Below are 15,999 nucleotides of genomic sequence, written 5' to 3' on the forward strand. Positions count from 1 at the left end.
CTTTTTGTGCAACTTTTTAAAGTCTTATTCGTACGCACAAGCAGCTTCTGCTGATTAAAATGATATGCAGCATGACTATATTCTGTGTGCGACTGCGGCTGTATCTGCATGCTAAACACTACGTTACAGTGTCAACGTCTAACACTGTAACGTAGCATTTCGCATGCAGATACACCTGCAGTCGCACACAGAGTATAGGCATGCTGCATAAAATTGTAATCAGCAGAAGCTGCTTGTGCGTCCTATTCACATGGCTTTTGCAAATAAGACGCTTTGAAGATAAAAATTTACATGAAAATAGGCTCGGCGCTAACAAGTCACACCATAGCATAGCGCAACTAGAAGGGCTGTTTAATGAGCAAGGAAATAAGATGTATGTGAACACATCAGTATTTCATTTACTGCCAAAAGATCAGTAATCAAATATTATATACCGGGGCGGATTGGCCGTTACCTTTAGCGGGGATAATCCTGGTGGGCCGATTGGTCTTTGGGGCCGCTCCTCAACTGTGGCCCCGCCCCCAGAATCACGTCAGCCGGCTCTCTTTTTTTTTTCATTATACAGCCCCGCTGTCAGCTCACCGCAGCCCGTCTCTATGGTGAGAAGAGGCTTTGCCGCTTTACAGAAGGGACTCACTACGTCAGACACCGTGCGCTAGCACCTTGGAGCAAAAGTGCTCAGGCGCCACGTGGGTCCACAGCCGGCGGCAGGTGGGGTAAGTTAATGGATGCTCAAGCAGCCAGCCCGATTTCTCCACTGCACTCTGTCTCCTCCCCAGGCTTTGAAGTGTTAACTTCACAGCCTGGGGAGGGGACAGAGTGCAGAGGAGAATCGGGGCTGGCTGTCTGAGAGACCTGGGTTTAATTAAGTAGCTGCAGCGCAGTGGAGACAAAAGGGGGTGGGCTGGCTGGCTGGGAGACTGCCACCGGCCCCTGCATGCAGGAGTCAGGTCTCTTTTTTTTGTGGCTGATAGAGATCTGTCTGAGGGAGTGGGGGGAATTAATGATGACCTGAGGGGGGGGGGGGAGAGTTATTCTATATTAATATGATTTGTCTGTGGGGGAGGGATCTATTTTTGGTAAGGACAAATGATTGTCTGAGGGGGAGGGGGATCTGCTCTACTAGGGGTGAAAATGATCTATCTCTGGGGAGGGGTAATTATGTGCTAATTGAAGATGATGATCTGCCTGGGGAGGGGGGTTATACTGTGCTAAGGGGGGATGATCTCTAAGGGGGGCTATGCTGTGCTAGGGGGAGATGATCTGTCTGAGGGGGATCTGCTGTGCTAGGGATGTTGGGATGGGGGATTGGGATGTCTGTTGGGATGGGGGCTATTCTGTGAAATGGAAATATGATCTGTGTGTTGGGGAGGGGGGCTATAATGTGCCAAGACAGGAGGATGCTGCTGGGGAGACGCAGGATAATGGCACTAGGGAGACGCAGGATAATGGTACTGGGAAGATGCAGGATAATGGCACTAGGGAGACGCAAGATGATGGCACTGGGAAAATGCAGGATGATGGCATTGGGGACACCCAAGGCGATGGTGCTGGAGGCACACATAAAGGATAGTAGGACCACTGGTAGTATTAGAAGAAAAGACTGGGGGACAATAATCTTCATAAGACAACAATCTTAACAAAACCATATTACTGATGCAAGTGGAACCAAATGAGCAAATATATTTTATTAATATTAATTGTTTAATATGGGAAACTCATTTGTCCTGCCCCAAAAATTCTGTTACTACAGTATCTGGTTGAACCTATGTTGCATTTTGATGACATTGTCATTATTATAACACAAACAGGCGGCTTCCAGACCATATGATCTCCTGCATGAATAGTAAATACCGACTCAAGACACTGCCTGTCCAGGGAGGATCAACTTCTTCGGAGGTTCCCTCATTGCAGAGAAATCATATAGGTAAGAAAATACTCATTCACATGCTCGCTGTGCTTATTCACTAGAGAGAGGGACTGTGAGCATGGCTATCAGCTCCTGGAGCGATGGGCATGCCCCCAGCATGATAAAAAATAGGGGGAGTGGCTTGTGGGCATGGCATTTGACATTAGACCACACCCCCTGCCATAAGACCACACCCACTTTTTGGGCGCGCGCCAAAGGCGCACGCACATAGGGCCCCTTTCACAGTTTTTTCCAGGGCCGATTTAAATTCCCAATCCGACCCTGATTATATAGCAAGGTGTTTAATTGCCTTGCCTGCAGTAATAGACCTCTGCATTGGTGTTTAATTGCCTTGCCTGCAGTAATAGACCTCTGCATTGGTGTTTAATTGCCTTGCCTGCAGTAATAGACCTCTGTGGGAGACGCTTTCAGGTTTTTTTCATCAGGAATCACAGTATTATGGTAGATGTTTACTTGAAATTTAATGTTTTTCTCAAAAAACAACTATTATTTTACATTTGTGGGGTGTCTAAAAGCATTCAAAGTAAATATAATATGAAATAATTATTATAGCATTCTTCTTTTTACCATCTCATCTTCAATTTTGACTGTAATACTTATTATAACTATATTATATACATAATAAATATGCTTTAAAACATATAATCTCAGTTTTTCTCCACTTTATTGTCATGTAGATATTATCATTTCCATGTTTCCAGAATAAAATGTTTGCCCAGTATGCACACATTAAAACTTCTCAATGACTATACATTTATTTTAATAACCATCGATGGCTTTACAATTCATCATTATGCCAAAACAATATATACTGAAAGCAAAAAAAAAAAAAAATTGTAGTAGTAGTAGTAACTTACGTTTGGAAAGCATTGTTTGTTGCGCTAATAAGGTGCCTTTGATCTTTTATCTTATCAAGGATCAATAGGGCACACTTTTCATGTCCCTGAAAATAAAAAATAAATACTGTATATTAACAATAAATCACAATGAGAAAAAAATCAAACCCAATATGACGCATATGGTTGGAACAATTAGACAAGGATTACACTAAGACTAAGGGGCCTATTCATCATCACTTAATTTTTACAAAAGAGGGTGAAAAACATTTTCACCTGCAATTGTAAAAATGAAGTTATCGGGCCATTATTCAAGAAGGTAAAGTAGGAGATATCACAGATATCTCCTACTTACCTTCCTTTTGTGGAATGGCCCGCTGTCCCCATACACAAGTATGGGGACAGAATTCATCAAGCTACAAAAATTATATTTTCGAAGCTTAACTGCGGGAGCATTCGCTATCTTCAGATGGTGCATGCTCCTGCTCCGGCTCGCAACTGGCTCCTTCCCTGTGAGAAAGAGGTCTGGGTTGTGATGAGGGATCCTTTAGGATCCCTCCGCCCCTGTCTGACTCCTTCCGACGGACATCGGGGCTCTTGTGCGCATGCGTGACCAGTAGGTCACGCATACGCACCCATCACTGCTCTGAAAGTAGCAGTGAAAAGATTCACTGCTCCGAAAAGGAGCAGTGAAGCTGCTCGCGGGGACAGCTGATTTTGCATCAGCTGTCACCGCGCTGGAGCAATGATGAATTGCTCCTGCAGGCGCGGTGAGTTAGAATGTTAATTATTGGGGATAATTAACATCATGAATAGGCCCCAATGTTTTTTCTAATTTTATATCTGACAAGATTCCGTCTTCAAGCCAAAACAATAAAATATACCAGTGTACTGTATATGTCACTACAGATATTCTGACTTATCAAAGAAAGCTTTTCATTACTTCATTGATTGTTATTTTTAATTTGAAAAAAAAAATTAAACTCTCAGGAGCATGTTCTATATTGTCATCACGGTATGCTCAATTAGTCTCATTATTCTATAGTTCTGTTTAATATGCTCACTATGAAATAAAATATGATATACAGTAAATAGTACAGTATATAAGCATATATATTTAGAACATACAGCCCGGAGAGGAGATGCAGGTAGCCGGTTGGGGGGTGGAGCCAGACTATTTATGTCATATAATTGCATCAAAAGACTCGATTGTAATAGAATCACGTCACTAGGCCTCGCCTTCTCCACCTGAAAGAGTAGGCACTTCTCATGTATCCTGCCCACTTCCTAGTCAAGTGAGCAGGGTGCAAGAGAAGTGCCTACTCTTCCAGGGGTGCGGGGGGCTACCAGAAAAATCGGGAACCTCCCGCAGCTTCCGGGAGAGTAGGTAAGTATGAGAAAGTTAATGAGACTGAAAAAATGGACGTGGTATGATAGTTTATCCTATAATGACCTGATTTATTTGACACTGCGAATTATATATTTAATCTCTGATTTCTAATGGTTTGACACTTTCTAATGAAGTGGACAGCACACCAGTAAAATGCTTTAGAATTGCTACTTATATATGGTTTTCGCAAAAGTATTGGCTCCATAACCTCCCAAAAACCTTTAATTTATAGCCACAATTACCCAAATGAAAGCTACACCATCTGGAAGTTTGCAGGTTTCAGCTATCAGGGTCGGGCCTGGTAAATGAGCTGATTCCTGTGAGTTTTATTCCACTACATTAATGCCTTACTATGGTAGTGGCATATATAGCAATGTGAAGGACTGAAATGGCATCAGGGGGGTCTTGGCAGGCTATCTGAATGGATTTGAATATTGGGGATGCCAGAAAGGATATAAACCCTTTGTTAAATATTTTTAGAAATTTCAAGAGCCCAAGCAGACTGGCAGTATATTAAAAAAAAGTGTGGATCCAAAACATTTTCTAAAGATAAAGAACTATTAGAATATAGAGGTAAGAGTTTTAGAAGTTTATTATAATATGCCGATCACTTTCTCTGACTTCAGCAGATACATATATTGGTGTTTCTGAAGAAATTCAATTGTAAATGAGAATTAAGACTTACATAATGAGCCAAAATGTTTGAAATGTTATCAATACATGATCAGTAAACATGGCAATACAAATGCATACTTGCCAACTCTCTCTGAATGTCAGGAAGGCTTCCTGACATAATGGTTATCTCCCTGACTCCTTGAAGGGTTTAGCAATCTCCCTGAGGTTCTTTCTGTGACCATTGCAGATTTTTGATTTTAATGTGACTAGTCTGCATTGATTGTAAAATGTAAAAACTTGGTTAAAAGCACAGCCTCCTGTGATACACTTGCATATTGCCCCATTATAATATATAACTTGGGAAAAAAAATCTATGTAACTGGTTATTGGCTCAATTTCAGTTGAATGTTAAGTTGGATGTTATGGTACTCCTCACAGATGGAGCAGCAGTGCCGCACACGTCCTCTTCAGCGCAAATCGTATAGGTGAGGCTTTCACAATCTCCCTGAAAAGCATTTTCAAAAGTTGACAAGTATGCAATAATACTAATGTGGAAGGAGAAGGTAGAAATTAAGTGGATGGGCACACATTCACTAGCAGACCTCAAAACGACTGCACTATTATAACATTGTAATCGTGCAGCCATTTGACAGTCTGTGCTGTGCCTACACTGAACGAGCAGTCGCTCAGTGTAGGCACATCAATCATCCCCTAACATACGATATCGTTATCGTTCAATTGCTCAAAGAAATCGGCAAGTGGATGTGTGCCTTAAGGTATAGGCAGTAAGGGTGGAGGGATAGAGTGAAGGGGGAGGTTAGGTTTAAGTACTAGGGGTGAGGGTTAGGTTAAGGAACCAGGTAGGAAGCATTCGGGTTAGCGGTAGGGAGAGTGGGAGGGTTAGGATACTGACTGACAACTGACAGTATCCTAACCCTGTCGGGATGACAGCATTGGGATTCTGACTACGGGGATCCTGAGTGCCAGTATCCCGTACCCAATCCAAAAGAATTTTTGTTAACACTTACCTGTTTATATTCTTTTTGTTAACTTGCTTTCAGGGTCTGCGCAATGCACTCCCCATGCCGGAGGGAGGTGCCAGACTGGGAGAGACGCCACTGCTGCCTACTCCATTTGCTGGATGCCCACTGACTTTTGGTTACCAGCGGCAGGACCGGTGCTAGACTTCTATGCAAAACTTCTGCATGCGCCCCTCCCCCCCCTCCCTTGTACTCATTTAGTCCCTCAGGTGAAAATTACTTTGCACAGGTGGAGTGGCAGATAAGTTTTGTGTTGAAAAAAAATAAAAATAAATTATATATATATATATATATACACACACACACACACACACACCCTGCAACAGGCGGCACTCGGAGACTTAAAGATGAATGAAAAAAGACGGTGCTTTAATCTACGTTTCGGGGGAACGTATCCCTGTCCTCAGAATATTTTCTGTGTTGTGAATTGTGTGCACTGTGGCTGCACGTGCATCAACAAAGGAGCAGCGCCAAGCGTGCGCCTGTGTCCCATAAGTAAAGAGCCGGCTGGCTCATCTCTTAAAGGGTGGTGTAACCCCCAAAGTGCACTCCAACAAAAATAAAACATTTTCTTCTGTGTTTCTGAATTGTGTGGGCTGTAGCCGCACAATTACGTACGTGCATCCTCAAAGCAGCAGCGCCAAGCATGCGTCTGTCTATTAAAGGGTGGTGTAACCCCCAAAGTGCACTCCAACAAAATAAAATAATCTTCTTTTTTTTCTGTGTTTGTGTGTGAAATGTATGCGCAGTAGCCGTACCTGCATCCTCAAAGCAGCAGTGCCAAGCGTGCGTCTGTCTGTTAAAGGGTGGTGTAACCCCCAAAGTGCACTCCAACAAAAATAAAACATTTTCTTCTGTGTTTGTGAATTGTGTGCACTGTACGTGCATCAACAAAGGAGCAGCGCCAAGCGTGCACCTGTGTCCCATGTCTGTTAAAAGGTGGTGTAACCCCCAAAGTGCACTCCACAAAAAATAAACAATTATTTTTTTTCTGTGTTTGTGTGCGAAATGTATGCGCAGTAGCCACACGTGCATCAACACAACAGCAGCGCCAAGCGAGCGCCTGTGTCAAGGGCCGGTTTGGACATCTGGTCCGGACTGAAGGACGTGCCAACAATTTCTGACATATCTACTGTCACTGCATATGATACTGTCACCAGTGACAGAATGGTGGAGGATTACATTGGTGACAGCATCCAAGTAGGGATGTCAGACAGTCCATACCTGTACTGGCAGGAAAAAGAGGCAATTTGGAGGCCCCTGTACAAACTGGCTCTATTTTACCTGAGTTGCCCCCCCTCCAGTGTGTACTGTTATTATTATTATTATCAGTTATTTATATAGCGCACATATATTCAGTGGCGCTTTACAGAGAGAATATTTGACCATTCACATCAGTCCCCGCCCCAGTAGAGCTTACAAACTATATTCCCTACCACATGCTCACACACATACATGCACAAACTATGGTTAATATTTTTTTTTTTTTGGGAGCCAATTAACCTACCAGTATATTTTTTGAGAGTGGGAGGAAACCGGAGTACCCGGAGGAAACCCACGCAAGCACAGGGAGAATATACAAACTCCACACAGTCAAGGCCATGATGGGAATTGAACCCATGACCTTATTGCTGTGAGGCAGTAACGCTAACCATTACACCATCTGTGCTGCCCATGTACTCTGAAAGAGTGTTTAGTGCAGCCGGGAACCTTGTCAACAAAAGGCATAGGAGGTTGCTTCCACAAAATGTGGAGAAGATAATGTTCATAAAAATTAATTATCAACTCTTCCAGGAAGACCAGCCTCCAGAACGTACAGAGGGACCTGTGGTGGTGGATTCCAGCGGGGACAAATTAATACTCTGTGAGGATGAGGATGTACACAACACTAAAGAGGGTGAAGAATCGGTGGATGAGGAGGATGAGGACGACATCTTGCCTCCGTAGAGCCAGTTTGTGCAGGGACAGATTAATTGCCAGCTTGTTTTGTGGGGGCCCAAACAAACCCATCATTTCAGCCACAGTCGTGTGGCAGACCCTGGCGCTGAAATGATTGGTTTGTTAAAGTGTGCATGTCCTGTTTATACAACATAAGAGTGGGTGGGAGGGCCCAAGGACAATTCCATCTTGCACCTCTTTTTTTTCTTTGCATTATGTACTGTTAGGGGCCTAGTTTTTCACTGCAGTGTCACTCCTAGATGGGCCACGTGTTTGTGCCGCCCACTCGTGTCGCTTAGCATAGTCATCCAGCTACCTCGGTGCAACCTTTTGGACTAAAAACAATATTGTGAGGTGTGAGGTGTTCAGAATAAACTGGAAATGAGTGGAAATTAAGGTTATTGAGGTTAATAATAGCATAGGAGCAGAAAAACTCACAAATTCTGTTTTAGCTGTTTTTATGATTTTTAAAAAAAAAATACAGATTCAAAACACAAAACCCAGAACCCAAAACACGGAAGGGTGGTTTTGGCAAAACCAATCCAGATCCAAAACACGAAGAAATATCCAGATCCAAAACCAAAAAAAACACAAAAAGTGTATATATATTAGGGGTGAGCGGGTTCGGATTTCTGAAATCCGAGCCCCCCCGATCCAGTCAGATCCGAGTCAGGCTCGACTTTTCCCGCCTGACTCGGATCTGAAATCGAGGCAAAACGTCATCATCCCACCTTCCGGGTCTCGCGGGTTTTGGATCCTATATAAGGTACCCGCTTCGGCGCCATTTTCTCACTCGGCTGTGGACAGTGAAGAGGGAGGGTGGGAGTTAGGGCTGGCTGGGCTGTGTAGTGTAGTGTAGTGCAGAGTAATGTTGTGCTGTGCTGCGCTGTGCTGCTGTTGTCCACTACTTCAAAGTCCATAGGGGCTGGCTGTGTTGTGCTGTGCTGCTGTTGTTAATAGGGGCTGTGTCCACTACTTCAAAGTCCATAGGGGCTGGCTGGACTGTGTTGTGCAGTCAGTTCTCCATAGGGGCTGTGTCCACTCCAAAGTCCTGTGCAGTGTCCCAGTCCTAAAGGGGTGCTGTAGTGTTGTCCAGGGGGTGCTCTGTCCATCAGGGGTGCTCCCCCCAAGTGCTAAAAAAATTATATTTTTTGTGTGTTTGTGAATTGTGTGCGCAGTAGCCGCACGTGCATCAACAAAGTAGTGCCAAGCGTGCGCCTGTGTCATAAGTAAAGGGCCAGCTGGCTTGACCGTTAAAGGGTGCTGTAACCCCCAAAGTACACTCCAAACCAAAAAAATAATATTTTCTGTCTTTGTGAATTGTGTGCGCAGTAGCCGCACGTGCATCAACAAAGTAGTGCCAAGCGTGCGCCTGTGTCCCATAAGTAAAGAGCCGGCTGGCTCATTTCTTAAAGGGTGGTGTAACCCACAAAGTGCACTACTCTCCAGCAAAAATAAAAAAATATTTTCTGTGTTTGTGTGCGCTTTAGCCGCACGTATATATCAATATAACATAAATGGAGGACCAAACTTTCTCCGATAAAAATAAAATAGGGAAAGATCAAGAACCACTTCCTCCTAGTGCTGTTGCTGCTGCTGGGAGTTGTTCATCATCCCAGAGAGGAAGTAGGAACATCACTACTTTTACTAAACAACTGACCCTCCAACAGTCCCTAGCGATGAGGATGAAGTACGACAGCAGTCATCCTGAAGCAAAACGTATAACCGAGGCCTTGACTGCTATGTTGGTGTTAGACGTGCGTCCGGTATCCGCCATTAGTGCAGTGGGATTTAAACAATTGATGGAGGTAGTGTGTCCCCGGTTCCAAATCCCGTCTAGATTCCACCTGCATCCTCAAAGCAGCAGCGACAAGCGTGTGTCTGTCTGTTAAAGGATGGTGTAACCCTCAAAGTGCGCTCCACAAACAATAAAAATATTCTTCTTCTTTTTTCTGTCTTTGTGAATTGTGTGGGCTGTAGCTGCACCTGCATCCTCAAAGCAGCAGCGACAAGCGTGCGTCTGTCTGTTAAAGGGTGGTGACACCCTCAAAGTGTGCTACACAAACAATAAAAATATTGTTCTTTTTTTTCTGTCTTTGTGAAATGTGTGGGCTGTAGCCGCACCTGCATCCTTAAAGCAGCAGCGACAAGCGTGCGTCTGTCTGTTAAAGGGTGGTGACACCCTCAAAGTGTGCTATACAAACAATAAAAATATTCTTATTTTTTCTGTCTTTGTGAATTGTGTGGGCTGTAGCCGCGCTTGCATCCTCAAAGCAGCAGCGACAAGCGTGCGTCTGTCTGTTAAAGGGTGGTGTAACCCTCAAAGTGCTCCAAAAAATAAAAAACTATTTTTTTAATGTGTTTGTGACTTGTGTGCGATGTAGCCGCACGTGCATCAACATAGTAGCAGCGCCAAGCATGCGCCTGTGTCATAACTCAAGGGCTGGTTTGGACATCTGGTCCGGACTGAAGGACGTGCCAACAATTTCTGACAAGTCTACTGTCACTGCATATGATACTGTCCTCAAAGCAGCAGCGACAAGCGTGCGTCTGTCTGTTAAAGGGTGGTGACACCCTCAAAGTGTGCTACACAAACAATAAAAATATTGTTCTTTTTTTTCCTGTCTTTGAGAATTGTGTGGGCTGTAGCCGCACTTGCATCCTCAAAGCAGCAGCGACAAGCGTGCGTCTGTCTGTTAAAGGATTACATCGGTGACAGCATCCAAGTAGGCATGTCAGACAGTCCGTACCTGTACTGGCAGGAAAAAGAAGCAATTTGGAGGTCCCTGTACAAACTGGCTCTATTTTACCTGAGTTGCCCCCCCTCCAGTGTGTACTCCGAAAGAGTGTTTAGTGCAGCCGGGAACCTTGTCAGCGAAAGGCGTAGGAGGTTGCTTCCACAAAATGTGGAGAAGATGATGTTCATAAAATGAATTATCAACTCTTCCAGGGAGACCAGCCTCCAGAACGTACAGAGGGACCTGTGGTTGTGGATTCCAGCAGGGACGAATTAATACTCTGTGAGGATGAGGATGTACACAACACTGAAGAGGGTGAGGAATCGGTGGATGAGGACGACATCTTGCCTCCGTAGAGCCAGTTTGTGCAGGGACAGATTAATTGCCAGCTTGTTTTGTGGGGGCCCAAACGAACCAATCATTTCAGCCACAGTCGTGTGGCAGACCCTGGCGCTGAAATGTTTGGTTTGTTAAAGTGTGCATGTCCTTTTTATACAACATAAGGGTGGGTGGGAGGGCCCAAGGACAATTCCATCTTGCACCTCTTTTTTTTCTTTGCATTATGTATAGTTTGGGGCCTAGTTTTTCAAACTGCCATCCTGTCTGCCACTGCAGTGCCACTCCTAGATGGACCACGTGTTTGTGCCGCCCACTCGTATCTCTTAGCATAGTCATCCAGCTACCTCGGTGCAACCTTTTGGACATAAAAACACTATTGTGAGGTGTGAGGTGTTCAGAATAGACTGGAAATGAGTGGAAATTAAGGTTATTGAGGTTAATAATAGCATAAGAGCAGAAAAACCCACAAATTCTGTGGTTTTAGCTGTTTTTATGTTTTTTTTCAAAAAAATACAGATCCAAAACACAAAACCCAGAAGCCAAAACACGGAAGGGTGGTTTTGGCAAAACCAATCCAGATCCAAAACACGAAGAAAGATCCATATATATATATATATATATATATATTAGGGGTGTGCATCGGCCACTTTTCGTGTTTTGTGTTTTGGTTTTGGATCTGGATCTTTCTTCGTGTTTTGGATCTGGATTGGTTTTGCCAAAACCACCCTTCCGTGTTTTGGCTTCTGGGTTTTGTGTTTTGGATCTGTATTTTTTTTTTAAAAAGCATAAAAACAGCTAAAATCACAGAATTTGTTGGTTTCTCTGCTCCTATGCTATTATTAACCTCAATAACCTTAATTTCCACTCATTTCCAGTCTATTCTGAACACCTCACACCTCACAATAGTGTTTTCATGTCCAAAAGGTTGCACCGAGGTAGCTGGATGACTATGCTAAGCGACACGAGTGGGCGGCACAAACACGTGACCCATCTAGGAGTGACACTGCAGTGGCAGACAGGATGGCAGTTAGAAAAACTAGGCCCCAAACTGTACATAATGCAAAGAAAAAAAAGAAGTGCAAGATGGAATTGTCCTTGGGCCCTCCCACCCACCCTTATGTTGTATAAACAGGACATGCACACTTTAACAAATCAATCATTTCAGCGCCAGGGTCTGCCACACAACTGTGGCTGAAATGATTGGTTCGTTTGGGCCCCCACAAAACAAGCTGGCAATTAATGTGTCCCTGCACAAACTGGCTCTACGGAGGCAAGATGTCATCCTCATCCTCCTCATCCACCGATTCCTCACCCTCTTCAGTGTGTACATCCTCATCCTCACAAAGTATTAACTCGTCCCCACTTGAATCCACCACCACAGGTCCCTCTGTACCTTCTGGAGGCTGGTCTCCCTGGAAGAGCTGATAATTCATTTTGATGAACATCATCTTCTCCACATTCTGTGGAAGCAACCTCCTACGCCTTTCGCTGACAAGATTCCCGGCTGCACTAAACACTCTTTCGGAGTACACACTGGAGGGGGGGGCAACTCAGATAAAATAGAGCCAGCTTGTACAGAGGCCTCCAAATTGCCTCTTTTTCCTGCCAGTACAGGTATGGACTGTCTGACATGCCTACTTGGATGCTGTCACCGATGTAATCCTCCACCATTCTGTCAATGGTGACAGTATCATATGCAGTGACAGTAGACATGTCAGAAATTGTTGCCAGGTCCTTCAGTCCGGACCAGATGTCCAAACTTGGTCCTGCCTGCCCTGCATCACCGCCAGCGGGTTGCTTAGGATACCTAAGTTTTTTCCTGGCAGCCCCAGTTGCGGGAGAAAATGAAGAAGGAGCCGTTGACGTGTCACGTTCCGCTTCAGCTGACAGTGTGTTCACCAGCAGGTCTTTGCACCTCTGCAGGCTTGTGTCGGCCGGAAAGAGAGACACCACATAGGCTTTAAACCTAGGATCAAGCACGGTGGCCAAAATGTAGTGGTCTGATTTCAACAGATTGACCACCCTGGAATCCTGGCAAAGCGAATGAAGGGCTTCATCCACAAGTCCCACATGCCGAGCGGAATCGCTCCGTCTTAGCTCCTCCTTCACTTTCTCCAGCTGCTTCTGCAAAAGCCTGATGAGGGGAATGACCTGACTCAAGCTGGCTGTGTCTGAACTGACTTCACGTGTGGCAAGTTCGAAGGGCTGGAGAACCTTGCACAACACGGAAATCATTCTCCACTGCGCTTGAGTCAGGTGCATACCCCCTCCTTTGCCTATGTCATAGGTGGATGTATAGGCTTGTATGGCCTTTTGCTGCTCCTCCATCCTCTGAAGCATATAGAGGGTTGAGTTCCACCGCGTCACAACCTCTTGCTTCAGGTGATGGCGGGGCAGGTTCAAGAGTGTTTGCTGGCGCTCCAGTCTTCGGCACGCAGTCGCTGAATGGCGAAAGTGGCCAGAAATTTTTCGGGCCACCCAAAGCGTCTCCTGCACGCCCCTGTCGCTTTTCAGAAAATTCTGCACCACCAAGTTTATTGTGTGAGCAAAACATGGGACGTGCTGGAATTTGCCCAGATGTAATGCCCGCACAATATTGGTGGCGTTGTCAGATATCACAAATCCCCAGGAGAGTCTAAGTGGGGTAAGCCACTGGGCGATGATTTCCCTCAGTTTGTCTAAGAGGTTGTCGGCGGTGTGCCTCTTACTGAAACCGGTGATACACAGCGTAGCCTGCCTTGTAACGAGCTGGCGTTTCTGAGATGCTGCTACTGGTGACGCTGCTGCTGTTGCTGCGTAAGGTGATACATCTACCCAGTGGGCTGTCACAGTCATATAGTCCTTAGTCTGCCCTGTTCCACTTGTCCACATGTCCGTGGTTAAGTGGACATTGTGTACAACGGCATTTTTCAGGACACTGAGGACACTTTTTCTGACGTTTCTGTACAGTCTCGGTATCGCCTGCCTAGTGAAGTGGAATCTAGACGGGATTTGGAACCGGGGACACACTACCTCCATCAATTGTCTAAATCCCACTGCACTAATGGCGGATACCGGACGCACGTCTAACACCAACATAGCAGTCAAGGCCTCAGTTATACGTTTTGCTTCAGGATGACTGCTGTCGTACTTCATCCTCCTCGCTAAGGACTGTTGGAGGGTCAATTGTTTAGTAAAAGTAGTGGTGTTCCTACTTCCTCTCTGGGATGATGAACGACTCCCAGCAGCAGCAACAGCAGCAGCGGCAGCAGTAGGCGTAGCAATGCAGGATCCTCCAGAGGAATCCCGGATAGGAGAGTCAGTCATGCCAGTGACATGGCCTGCAGGACTACTTCCGATCCTGACTAAGGAGGAAATTGACGAGGAGGGAGTTGACGGTGTGGTTTGCAGGCGCTTGGATACAACAGGACAACGGGATTTAGGTGTCCCTGGACTGCTTACGGTCTTAGCCAAAGTTTCTGAACTTGACAGTAACTTATTATGAACGCGCTGCAGGTGCCGTATAAGGGAGGATGTTCCTAGGTGGTTGACGTCCCTACCCCTACTTATTTCACCTTTACATATGGTACATATGGCAAGACAGTTGTTGTCCGGATTTGGATAGAAATATTGCCAGACCAAAGAGGTGGAATGTTTGGTCTTCTGCCCAGGCATGACCGTGATGGGCTTTTTCATCCCACGGACAACAACTGTCTCCCCCGGAGCCTGATTTAAACAAACCACATCACCATCAGAATCCTCCTCGCCAACTTCCTCCTCAGCGCCAGCTACACCAGTATCCTCATCCTGTTGTACTTCAACAGTGACATCTTCAATTTGCATATCAGCAAGTGGACTGTGGGTGCTCCTTTCAGCACTTGCAGGGGGCGTGCAAATGGTGGAAAGAGCCACCTCTTCCCGTCCAGTGCTGGGAAGGTCAGGCATCGCAACCACCACCACACTTGGACTCTCCTTGGGGATTTGTGATATCTTCTTAGAAAGCACAGTTCTTCGCTGTGCTTTTGCCAGCTTAACTCTTTTGATTTTTTTAGTGGGAGGAGGGCTTCCATCGTCATGTGAAGCTGAACCACTAGTCATGAACATACTAGGGATCCACCTTAGCTGTTCCTTGCCACTCCGTGTCGTAAATGGCATATTGGCAAGTTTACGTTTCTCTTCAGCTGATTTAAATGTCTTTTTCAAGGTCATTTTCCTGAACTTTGCCATTTGGGATTGTATGTGCCCTCTACTATGACATTGGGCATCGGCCTTGGCAGACGACGTTGATGGCATGTTATCGTCTATGTCATGACTAGTGGCAGCAGCTTCAGCACTAGGAGGAAGTGGTTCTTGATCTTTCTCTATTTTATTTTTATCGGAGAAAGTTTGGTCCTCCATTTATGTTATATCGATTTGATATATACGTGCGGCTAAACACAGAAAATAATATTTTTTTTGGTTTGGACTGGAGTGTACTTTGTGGGTTACAGCACCCTTTAACGGTCAAGCCAGCCGGCCCTTTACTTATGACACAGGCGCACTCTTGGCACTACTTTGTTGATGCACGTGCGGCTACTGCGCACACAATTCACAAACACAGAAAATAATTTTTTTTTGGTTTGGACTGGAGTGTACTTTCGGGGGTTACAGCACCCTTTAACGGTCAAGCCAGCCGGCCCTTTACTTATGACACAGGCGCACGCTTGGCACTACTTTGTTGATGCACGTGCGGCTACTGCGCACACAATTCACAAACACAGAAAATAATTTTTTTTTGGTTTGGACTGGAGTGTACTTTCGGGGGTTACAGCACCCTTTAACGGTCAAGCCAGCCGGCCCTTTACTTATGACACAGGCGCACGCTTGGCACTACTTTGTTGATGCACGTGCGGCTACTGCGCACACAATTCACAAACACAGAAAATATATTATTTTTTTAGCACTTGGGGGGAGCACCCCTGATGGACAGAGCACCCCCTGGACAACACTACAGCACTCCTTTAGGACTGGGACACTGCACAGGACTTTGGAGTGGACACAGCCCCTATGGAGAACTGACTGCACAACACAGTCCAGCCAGCCCCTATGGACTTTGAAGTAGTGGACACAGCCCCTATTAACAACAGCAGCACAGCACAACACAGCCAGCCCCTATGGACTTTGAAGTAGTGGACAACAGCAGCACTACACTACA

General features: G+C 45.3%; 1 protein-coding gene across 1 annotated transcript in view; it reads right to left on the minus strand.

Moving 5' to 3' along the window:
- Positions 1–15,999, minus strand: part of ANKRD44 (ankyrin repeat domain 44) — a 1,197,127-nt gene that overhangs the window by 16,282 nt on the left and 1,164,846 nt on the right. Inside the window, exon 27 of the mRNA XM_088456231.1 lies at positions 2,788–2,873. Within this exon, the coding sequence (XP_088312357.1) occupies positions 2,788–2,873 (86 nt within the window). The remainder of the gene's footprint in view (positions 1–2,787; positions 2,874–15,999) is intronic.

This window comes from Taudactylus pleione, unplaced genomic scaffold (assembly GCF_031769625.1).
Source record: "Taudactylus pleione unplaced genomic scaffold, aTauple2 ptg000690l, whole genome shotgun sequence".
In the NCBI taxonomy this organism is placed as follows: domain Eukaryota; kingdom Metazoa; phylum Chordata; class Amphibia; order Anura; family Myobatrachidae; genus Taudactylus; species Taudactylus pleione.